Source organism: Symphalangus syndactylus, chromosome 17 (assembly GCF_028878055.3).
Source record: "Symphalangus syndactylus isolate Jambi chromosome 17, NHGRI_mSymSyn1-v2.1_pri, whole genome shotgun sequence".
Lineage (NCBI taxonomy): Eukaryota > Metazoa > Chordata > Mammalia > Primates > Hylobatidae > Symphalangus > Symphalangus syndactylus.
The window spans coordinates 52,717,852-52,729,983 of NC_072439.2; the positions used below are offsets into that span (position 1 = coordinate 52,717,852).

General features: G+C 40.8%; 1 protein-coding gene across 1 annotated transcript in view; it reads right to left on the reverse strand.

The window, feature by feature from the left end:
- Positions 1 to 114: 114 nt before the first annotated feature.
- Positions 115 to 12,132, reverse strand: part of MINDY4B (MINDY family member 4B) — a 34,948-nt gene continuing 22,930 nt past the window's right edge. Inside the window, exons 11-12 of the mRNA XM_055247528.2 lie at positions 2,927 to 3,107; positions 115 to 929 (exon numbers count right to left, since the gene is read on the reverse strand). Coding sequence (XP_055103503.2) covers positions 787 to 929; positions 2,927 to 3,107 — 324 coding nt within the window. The 3' untranslated portion in view covers positions 115 to 786. The remainder of the gene's footprint in view (positions 930 to 2,926; positions 3,108 to 12,132) is intronic.

Below are 12,132 nucleotides of genomic sequence, written 5' to 3' on the forward strand. Positions count from 1 at the left end.
AGGGAAAGAGCATATTCTAAAAAGAATTGTTTTCCCCTTTGAATAATGACACAAGAGATTTTATTTTTATATATAATTTTATGTAGAAATCAGAATTTTTCTCAGTTTGTCTGTTTGTGTATTTATATCCGGCGTTGAAGAAAAGAAACAAACCTACTGCTAATAAAAAGAATGTCTCCTTGTGGCTACTGAAACCCACATGTCAACTGCTATAGCTGCCAGCCTACCAGGAATAGCCCCTGCTTCAAACCCCACGAAGCCCATTTACTATTTTAATGACAAGAACTTGCTAATGTGGGCATATGAACTGTATCCTTGGAAAGGAATGCCGTCCATACCAGGAAGTCCTTGAGAAGGCTTGAGTTCTTGCCATAACTAAAAATCCGATGATGCATTACCAATGACTTCATCCCCAAATGAAAGCTAGCAGCCTGCTTCCATAATCCTCGTGGAGAGTTATACCAAGAAAAGACAACTTTGGAAAAACATGCAAGAGAGAGGCTTCATTTTCTCTTTTGAATAAAAGAAAGAAACCAGTCTATGTGACTACAGAGGAGGCACCATGCAGGCCCTGGTGTGGGGGCCTGTGTTTCTCCTACAATGCTGACAGCTAGGGATTTACCAGAGACTTAAAAAATGAAAAAACTGCTAATGGTATATATATATATATATTTTGGTGGGGCTTGTGAATGAGAAATATGGAAACGAATGGTCTCCCCCACATTAGGCTTTTGCATCCCAGCAGTTCTGACACTTCAGACTTCACTGCACGGCCTAGTTTTCCCTTTAAAAGAAGGGAACGGTCCCATTCCAGCTGATGGTGGCCTCGCTCCACTTGGTTCTGATTGCCATCTCCACTGGCGAAAACCGTCGTCTTGGTCCATGTTTCTCTTCCTGTTGGTCTCTTTCCCAGTGATGGGAGTGAGTATCTGAAGAAGGAACAGCCAGCATTTAGACCCAAGCCTATGAACGCAATTCCAGAGGAAACAACTAAAGAAGGACAGAAGGGTGGGTGGACAGGAGTCAGGCTTGGCAAGTTGCCCTCCTACAACTGGTTGAGCAGATGGGGATTCAAGCAGGTAGTGTGTTGAAATGCCCCATACAGAATGAGTCAGTGGTAACCTGGGTTGTGCATATTGGGACGTAGCATGTGTGTTGAAACACCCCATACAGAATGAGTCAGTGGTAACCTGGGTTGTTGTGCATAACTATTGATAAGCTATGCAATACACCTTCCCGTACCATGATGTGACACCTAGAACCAGGTATAGGTTACTAAATATTGTCAGGAAAAAAAAGAGGCCAGGCATGGTGGCTCACGCCTATGGTCCCAGTACTTTGGGGGGCCGAGGCGGGTGGATCATCTGAGGTCAGGAGTTCGAGACCAGCCTGGCCAGCATGGTGAAACCCTGTCTCTACTAAAAATACAAAAAGTTAGCTGGGTGTGGTGGTGGGTGCCTGTAATCCCAGCGGGAGGCTGAAGCACAAGAATCACTTGAACCCGGGAGGTGGAATTTGCAGTAAACCAGGATCACGCCACTACACTCCAGCCTGGGTGACAGAGTGAGACTCCATCTCCAAACAACCAACCAATCGACCCCACTTCTCAATGCTTTGTAGAATATATTTGCATTTTTGGATGGAGGGCAAGGCATTCTAGTGGGGTAGGCAAGAACTGGGTTTGGGGCTTGAGTTTATCTCATATTAGCCAGGTGACACTTAAGAAGGTACTTAGCATCTATTGCTAAACTTCATTTATTCAGTTAGTAACTACTTGTTGGGCACCACAGTTTCCACTTCATAAAAATAGAAATCTAGTACTTACCTCATGTGACCATTGGGAATGTTACGGGTTAATGCCTGTCAGGCTTTCAACACAATGCACAGAACAGAAAGCGAATGATTCTTGTGAGCTAATGAAAAATGTTGCTTTACACAAAGAAGGAAGTTGAGGTAGAAACAACAACATATTTTAAGGAACATATTGTCAATGTTATACTAAGTTAATTGGGTTAATATGTATTTCTCATAATCAAAGAAAAAGAATTAGGAGCTGCACAGATAAAATAGTCACTAGATGCTTTTCCACATGTAATAATGGAAGATTACTTAATGCCAGGCTTGTGGTGCAAAGTCAGACATAGTAATGCTCCATAAATGCAGCTAAGGCTGTGGATACAAACTCCGTTTGTCCCGTGTTAATACCTCATCCGGGGGTCAATGTTTAAAGACATTTTAAGGTTGGTCTTTTTCCCTCAGGAGTTTATGACCGAAATGATCTGTTCGGTTGTCTGCTTCTCCTATTGGATTTGAACCTCCCTAAATGTTTGTGGAACTTTTTGGAATAAAAGAAACCAGTCTGTGTGACTGCAGAGGAGCCACTATGCAGACCTGTGGAAAAACACATTGTTTTTCCAGTGTCTAGCCCCATGCCTGGCACACAGTAGTCCCTCAAAAATGCGTTTTCTGCTCATTTGAACAGAAATTTACTATAAGTTTGGTTACTTACGTCACTGGATGATCATCTGATGTTTGGTTGTGAGATAGCATCAGCCAATTCTTCCCTGGGTCTTCCCAGTTATTTCATCAGGTATTAACTACCTCATGCTCCAAGATCAAAGGCCCTGGAGAATGGTTTTTGGAAATTTGGCTCCATACCTTTTGTTTTTCTCTTACCTAAAAGTTATTGGTTCCTCTGTGCTATTTCTAACCCCCCTGCTCCTAGGTAAAGCAGGTTTAGAATTCGCACATTGCAATACTTGGGTTTAGGGCCATGGGATTCATATGTGGGCTTCATTTCAGAAACTGAGCCTAAGCATTTTCCTGCGGAGCTAGCATGAATGTCCACACGGTTGTTAAACATCTCGGCAGCCGCATCTCTTTGAGCACATTAAAGTCCACAACACTTGGAGTCTGAAATGCTCACCTATTGTAAGATGCACAAGCTTTTTCTGTGAGGGTTGGCCACTGTAAAAGTACAGATCAAAGAGATGTTCTATTTTCCAGTCTGATAAGAGCCGCCTGTTTGTGCAAAAAAGGATGCTGTAATTTCCATTGATGTTGCACAGCCAAATAGGTAATTTGGGAGTCTTCAGCATGCTGCCCACCTGGAAGGGGGAGGGGATTGCAGATAAATATATAGATTTTGCCACATTGTGACACATCCCGATACACGATCGCGACCAAAAAGCAGCTCTGAGGTTTCTTGTTGCACTTGTCGCTGTGCAGGGCACTGTACATAGAGCAAGATTTGAAAGGAAGGCTTCGTCATGAATAAATTTGCATTTATGAATGATCTGGTGTAGTGGTGCTGCCATTTTTATCTTAATGGATTATATTAAAATTTTTTTGGTGGCCTCATAGAGGAGGCAAAACAACTTCAGTTTGGTTTTGAGGCGAGGTAAAGAATAAATATATAAACTAAAACAGGAACGTAGTGGTGGAATAAGAGAACTAATTCTGTGTTTGTCACTGACTAGCATATCTGCTCCCATTCCCAAGATAAGGCAATAATTCATTCAGCAGGTGGTGGTAAGACTTCTGGCAACATCAACTATTTAGAATATAGAAAAAATGATATTTAAGATATATAAAATAGCTTCTGGAAAATAAGGGAAACACACACATCACACATATACACATATATCTACAGGTTAACATGATCGATTGTGAAGATGTTCCTAGACAGCAGCTTGTTAGCTGTTTTTTTCTAAATACCTGTCAATCAATTTAGCCTTGATTTTTTTTTTTTTTTTTTTAAAGACAGGATCTTGCTCTGTCATCCAGGCTATAATGCAGTGGTGTGATCTTGGCTCACTACAGCCTTGACCTCCTGGGCTCAAGTGATCCTCCCACCTCAGCCCCTGGATTAGCTGGGACTACAGGTGGACACCATCATGCCCGACTAATTTTTGTATTTTTTGTAGAGACAGTGTCTTGCCATGTTGCCCAGGCTGGTCTCAAACTCCTGAACACAAGCAATCTACCTGCCTTGGCCTCTCAAATATTGGAATTAATGTACCTGGCCTGGCCTTGAGTTCTTATAGCTAGTGAATGAGATTTGCAAAAACCAGCACTGGGGGGGTAGGAGCGGGGAAGGGGATGTAGTAAAAGGGCAGTGGTCTTGCACACTTCTAGTGCGTTCCTATCAGTGATAGCCATCAGTTTGTTTACACAGGCAGGGAAGCACATATTTTTAAAAGCTTTCCATCAAAATTTATTGAAACTGTTTTTAAAAATTTGTTAAATTTATTTCAACTTAAAGAGATAAACATATACACATATATCTACATGGACAAACCCATGATTTTCATGTGACGCCAAGGAGAATTCCTGAGCCCCGTAGCTTCGCCTTTCTTCCTGTAACTGAAGAAACCAATGTTGCCATTCTATTTCTTTTCTTCTCAGTCCTCAGAGTTGTACTGTTTGTTCAGGAACAAATTCTGTCTTGTGGAAATCCAGCTTTGAAAAATTATCACGTGCTTTATCAACCCAAGGCTAATAACTTGACATTTTGATTTCTCAATAACTCTATTCAAATCTCTTTGTTTCCTTGAGTTTAAATTCTTCAGCTGTGAGTGAGTGGGTGAATCAGAGATGCTTTTATCTGTAAGTGTTTCACTTTTAGCTACCACAGAAAAATTATATTGCTATGCTGAAAAGAAATGACCTCAACTGGTAGTTTACAAAAGAGTGGAAACCTAGCACCCCAATCAGGACATGTTCATAATGGGTGCAGGATTTGTTGGAGTTAGCTCCTCCGGGCTGAATATATTGTGACCATTTCACATATCAAACACAGGGACCAGTCTGCCCACCGGTTACATCAGAAATAAAACAGTGAAGATGTGCCATTGAAGCAGTAGCATATGTTTTAGTTCCAGATATCCACCACCAATTTCCAAGTAACTTTGTAACTATTCGTTAGTTATAAAATAAGCACTTTCTTTCTTAGGCCTTCTTGCTATGGCACCCTTCTGTATTAAGATGATATGTAATCAAAATATGTTATGCAGGAAGTCATGGAATTATCAAGGTTGAAAAACTTGAATAAAACTAGGAGATTGAGAGCTGTTTGTAGTAAAAGGTAATTCCATTGGAACTTCAAATGGACATTCTGGTCAGTTTTAATTTAATGATATTCCCTGTAAATTAGTCTGGGTAGGTGTAATAGAATATACACATATATGATATTGTTTCACAGAATATTTGTAATGTAGGTGAAATTCACTTGGCACTCAGATAAACATTCTCTGCCAGGTGCTGACTGACACACTATTGTTACTTTATGCAGCAATACAACAGTTTTCTTTCCTGAGCTCAAAGCTACTCAAGATTTTGTTCTAGTAGGAAGAAAATGAAGTAGTCAAAATGCAACCACCTTCAACCCCCTAAAAGTGGCCTTACAGAGCTCTCACAGTGAGCAAGCAGAACTTTGCTTGCCCTGAGAGATTCTGATGAAACGGGAAATGTCATGCATGACTGTTGCTGCACTTTGAGTATTAAGAGGCGAGCCTTAAGATTACAGTTGAGAACACATCTGGTTTAAAGTGTGCAAAAAACAAAACAAAGCACCTTCCAACTGAATCCAGCCAGAGATTACATCCCCCTTTCTTCTTGGCACACCGTATAAGCAGTTTGACAGGCATTTTTCGTTTTAAGCATTTGTATTGCTTTTGGATAAAAACAGTTTACCAGCTACTCCCCAAAAGCAGGATTCTAAATATGTTTTATTGGTGAGATTCCATCAATGCTGAATTTGTGCATGTTGCTTCATGTTGCCATGGTAAAAAGGAAATTAAATTGTGATACAGTGGTGCTATAAATAAGATACCTTTCTCCTTAAGTTCACTCATTGTGTAATCAGCCCAGTATTTTCAGCATCACATGCAGCAATCAAGCTTTTCATAACATATATCATTTAAGCCAATGTAAAATTACAGGGACAGCAAGGAGGATGGACAAATTCTACACATCAGAGTGCAAGAATTGAGTCCATGTAATTCTTTTTTTTTATGCCGTCTAGGACAGTGGCGCTCAGAACATGCCTTTGCATAATGAGCACAATATTGCAAGTCCCAAGGCCCCAGGCTGGTAATCTGAGCAAGAGAAAGGTGTTTGAAACGTTGTGCTTTCTTCGCTGATTTCTGGTGACAATTCCTGTGCATAACTGTTAATGGCCTGGCTCTCATCTCTGCCACCTGGAATACATACTTGATGTAACTTCTCTCACTGAGTTTGCAGGTATGTTGTAAAGACAAATTAGTTCATGTTTGCAGGGCGCTGCCTCAGAGACTTAGTGGCAGGGTGCAGTGGGTACTGCTTCACTGGGTACTTCTATAGTTGGATTTCTTCCTATCAGACTCTCTAAAGGGAAAACGTAAAGGGGGAAGAAGGTATGACTGGGATAGTGACGTGTGCTGCCAGGGCTGCCGTAGGAGTAATTCTGGCAAGACCTAAATGGCTTCAGTCCCTGAAAAATCAGAGTGGATTTTTCTTGTCAGTGGCAGGTGTGAAGATAATGTGAACCTCCCAAGGCTTTCCAGATGGTGTTAGACTCAAACTGCTTTATGTTCTCACTTAGGTATTGGAACCTCACACTCAAATCTGTACCTTCAAATAGAAAAGTGACAGGGAGGCTTCAAAATAGTGCCTCATCTTATGGGTAGCTGGCTGTGTTCTGCAGGAACCATCAGTCTGGTGGGCTCTGGGGGCTTGTCATGTCATCTAATGAGAATACCATCCTTTTTTTTAAAGTCTCACCCACTGGGCTGTGACATTGGGACTGAAAGGCACATGTTTTTGCAATCTCTGCAATTTTATCACAGGGTAATAAGAGATTTACTTAGGGAAGACGGAGGCAGCATTACAGGATGGGTTTCACCTTGACAGCAGAATCTACCTGTCAGGCAGCACGTTGGTTTTCTTCTGAACTAAGAAATCTTTCTTATATTAGGTTTTTATTATCGGTACATAAAAATAACCTTCAGATTTGTTGCACCTACCATAGGCAGGAGCTACTAAATATCCACAAAGCACTTGTATACCTAGTTGGCATTTTCACGGGTCTCATACGGAATCAGAAAGGAAAGGTAGTGGCTGCAGGGGTCTTCAATCCGGTCATACTTAGAGCACTGTCCCAGAAGCACATCATGTTCTTTCTTGAGTAAACTTCTGTTCTGCACTATGTTTCAGTTCTGTGCTAGGATGTTGTGAAATATTAGACTTCTGGGGATAATATAGTCAAATGGTCTTCCGGTTAGCATGTCTCTGAGCACCACTGAGCTTGGTCTCCTAGGGTTAGGGATTTCCATACACCTGACAAGTGCGATTCGCCAAACCAGGACGTAAAGTGGAGGCAGTTCACCATCAACACAAGCTCACAACCACTCTAACCTAGAAGTCAGTGGATAGAGTTTCAGCTTGTTGAGCACAACTGTCATGCTGTGATTTGCTACCATTTAAATGTTACCAACATGAGTATACCTATAACAGATATTATAGACCATATATCTATATATAGATATAATAGATGATGAAAGTACTGATGATAGAGTATAATTCTAAGAACTGGCATTTCTATATTTACCACTTTCTCAGAAAATAATCAAAGATGATAATGGCAGGCAGCATGGTCCAGTGGACAGAACGTGATCATTGAATGTAGATAGAACTTGGTTCATATCCCTGGCTCTGACACTTGCCTAGCTGCTAGCTTTGGGTAAGTCCCCATACCTTTCTTATCTCTGAAATGAATGACCAAGCAATAGACCTTGGGCTTAAAGTAATACTGATTACAACTTGGAGTGGAAGTGGGGATTCAATAAATAAATGAAATGACCCATAAAGGGCCAGGCACACAATAGGTGCTATATGCACAAGGTTATTAGCACAATGAATAAATAAGCTTCATATATACTTGAATATAAATATACTTAAGTATATAAGTATAAATAAACTTGACTATAAATGTACTTCATACATATTTCCTGTATAATGAGCTGAAATAAAAAAGCACCTTCAGGTAAAATCATCTTGATATGTATGTTTCTAACATATTCATACATGCCAGGAGTTCAAGTAAGAAAACTAACTGCCAGCCTGTATTTGCTCTTTAATACCTTTTTTAAAAACCAAACTTCAAGTGCATGACAGAGACAACATAATAAACATCCTCAGGGTTTCAGGCCATTAGTGTACAATTTCAGGCAATTTTCACTGAGGGCAGAATTCGTAGATATCTCTCTGGGGAGAGAACACCGAGTCCAAGAAAGAAGAATGAAAAGCCACATTAGTCACTTTTCAAAAAGATGGAAGCATTATAGATCTAATTTCTATGTAGATTTTTAAGCTAGCCTGGGCAGTTTCCATCCTTTGCCCTACTTCCAGTTTGTGAGCAGGCATTTGGGAGATGGTCCTGTGGTCTGGTAAGTTTTGCCCTCTTCCCAGCAGGAAAGCTCTTATTTTTTTACCTTGTGCTGTGGCCTCTTGACTGACTTTAAGGTCCCAGTAAAAATCCACTTTATCATTGGTGGATATTTTAGGCTTTGCAGGTAATTTTCTTTAGAGTATGATTTAGCAGTTCTATTGGTCTGAGCAGACTTGTGTAGAAAGAAATGTGATCCAGAAAAAACAGCAGTGCTGGATCCCTGTGAATTCTTGACTCTCTTTCTGTGGTGGCATATTCTCTGATATAGTCCCTTTTCTCACAACAACTTAGTAGCTATTTCACAAACACCTGTTTAATTTTAACTTAAGATAAAACCTGAAACCTGTTTCCAAAGCCTTGCAACTGTTAAGAAGGAACCGAAAGCTGTCAACCTTTCTAATACTGATTAAAGAAGATATACTCTTTCTTGTAAGTTCAGTTGAAATAGCTAGTTGGCCAATTCTGCACACCACAGATTTAATCAGCTAAGCCTAAAGAGATTTTTTTTTCCTCCTTCCTCTAAAGCAGAGGTTCTCAACTAGGGTCAATTTTGCTCCCCAGGGGAACATTTTGAAATGTCTGGAGACATTTTTATTGCCACACTGGGGCCAGTGCTGCTGGTATCTAGTGAGCAGAGGCCAGGAATGCTGCTCAATAGCCTGCAGTGGACAGGACAGCCCTCCACAACAAACAATTAACCACTTCAAAATTTCAGTACTGCAGATGTTGAGAAGCCCTGCTTTGGAACAGAGGTTTCTAATCCTGGTTGCACTTTAGAATCATCTATGGGCTTTAAAAACTTCAGTTGCCCAGATGCTTCCCAGACCAAATGAAGCAGTCTTTGGGTAGTGTTGGCTACGTAATTTGTGGGGCCCAGTGCAGAATGAAAATGTGGGGGCCCTCGTTCAAACATTAACAATTTCAAGACAGTGACACCAGACACTAGAGCATTAAACAAAATATGGGGCCTTCCAAGTGTGGGGCCCTGTTTGACTACACATGCTTATAAAGCTAACACTGTTCTGGGGGATGACCTGGGCATTGATAGTTGTAAAAGATTTCCAGGTGACTTCAATGTGCAGTCAAGGTTGACATCACTGCTCTCTAGCATTTATTGCCTGTATCCATCCTGTAGCAATCAGTGTATGTGTGGTCAAGTATGGCTCATCTTTGTATCTGGACACAGAGCCTCCCAATTAGTATTCAGTTAGCATTTAGCTGTGCTGAACGAACATAGCTGAATAAAGCACTATAACATTATGCCTTGTTATCTTCTATTATAAAGTCTTATATGTCTATAGAATATTCTGGCCTTCCAATGAGCTTCAACATCCATGATTTCCTCTGCTGTTTGCGTCAGTCCTTAATCTGATCAGGTTGCAGGGCAGGTGCATGTGAAATGAATGCACCTGTGTTGTAGGTGAGGAAACAGGCTCAGAGAGGGTAAAACTGGTACAAGTCACATACCTGTGAGTGGCATGGCAAGGCCTCCAGCCAAGCCTGCTGATTTCCAGGCCAGGGTTATTTTGCACATGCTGTAGCAACTTCCTCACCTTTGAGCCAGGTTCCCGTCTGTGCGTGTGTGTGTGGATGCGCGTGCGCGCCCATTGGTGACATGTGGCATGAAAGTGGATGGCACAAGGAGACTTCTACACAAGCAGACTTGCGTAGGGGAAGAAGTGGATGGCACAAAAAACAAATGTTTAATTAAATGTGTATTAGGAAAAAAAATCAACACATCAAGCCCATGGCATCTATTTCTGCTGCAGAAAAGGTTAGAACCACATCTTAAGTGAGTTGTTTGAAAGAACAACATTAAGCAAATAATAGCAGTGGTAGCACAGAGACATGAAAAAGCTTCTGAATTACCTACTCAGATGACCGAAATATGAGAAACGCTGTTTTAAATCTTTCTAGTTTATAGCGAGGATCCAGTGAAATAATCTTATGAAAGAGCTTTTGTAATAACAGACAAAATACTAAAATCATTATTGCATTTCTGTGTTGTCACCACTAGAACTTGTTTCCAGTATATCACCCCATTTTCAAACCAAGTCTTGGCATATTACTGGGTTCTCATAGCTATAGAATGTTAAACCACGGACACCAAGTGACCACACATGGTTGAAAGAACAGAAAAGTATGTAAAATGAAATCTATAAATCCTCTATTTCTGGCTTAGTTTTACTCTTCATTATAGGAGTCAAATTTTAAGATGAATTCCCAAATTATCTGGAAAAAGTGATTAGGAGCTTTATAACGATAAACAATTATCTGTCCAAGGTGTATTCAAAGTATAGTCTTTCACATCCACACAATAGAACTCTTTGCAGCATCTAAATATAATGAGAGGCCAGGCAGTGGCTCACACCTGTAATCGCAGCACTTTGGGAGGCCGAGATGGGTGGATAAATTGAGATCAGGAGTTTGAGACCAGCCTGGCCAAAATGGCGAAAATTCTATCTCTACTAAAAATACAAAAATTAGCTGGCCATGGTGGTGTACATCTGTAATCCCAGCTACTCGTGAGGCTGAGGCAGGAGAATTGCTTGAACCCAGGAGGCAGAGGTTGCAGTGAGCTGAGATGGCACCATTGCACTCCAGCCTGGGTGACACAGTGAACTCTGTCTCAAAAATAAATAGAGGGTCATATACTCATATTTGATATTAAATGAGATATTTCTGTTAAACGAGAAAAGCAGGTTTCGGAAGAGTAGAATAAGACATATTGATATGGCTGAGCACAGTGCCTCACACACCTGTAATCCCACCACTTTGGGAGGCTGAAGCAGGAGAATTACTTGAACCCAGGAGTTCAAGACCAGCCTGGGCAACACAGTGAGACCCCTGTCTCTGTTAAAAAAAAAAAAAAAAAGACACGTTGATGTGAGAAAGAAAGAGTATTTCTGAAAAGCGTTCCTGAAAAGATTGACCCCTAGGTAATGAAATTTGTTTTACTTCTTTTACTTTCACCTTGTCTATCACTTCGCATTTTTCCATGATGAGCAAAGAATACAAACTCAAGGAATAATACGCGAACTTTTAAAGCACACTGTACACAAAATATGCCAATTCTGCTATAGTCAGACACTATTTTTTTTATGGCATCAGACATATGTCTGTGTTGCAAGATGCTGGTTTCATGATAACATAGTAGCTGGAGGCAATGGTAGAGAGACAGATGAAGCTCTATATACATGAAAGGCATTTTGAGTGGGAACCAGGAGGGCTGGAGGACAGGACAGACGCTCAGTAGCGAGGCCCTGTTTGCTGCTGGTATCTGGGAGAGGTGGTTGGGAGGCTTGTGGGGGTTTACATCCTCCGTCAAATTGAATGACATCCGAACTGGTTTCAAGGCCATTCCAGAAAAGTGTTGTTACAGAGTCTGCCTCATCTTCCCTGGGTTTTAGGATGAAATTTTTGTGAAATATCACAGAAGCAGCTTTGATTTGTGGTTTGATGGGTATATTTGCTTTGTCACTCTTCTTCTGTTTGTTTTCGCAGAATCACATCTTACTTAATTCCCTGGTTGTGCTTTTCAACAGGACATTTTACTTTCTGGTTGTCAGAAGTTATAAATCCCCTGAGCTGGAAAGCTTTTTGACAGGAGTTTCAAACGTAGGGGCCCCCTTTTTTTTCCAGTGTTTTTTTTTAAGCTTTGAGCAATATGTAGGCTGTGTGCATTCATTTGCATAAATGAAGGA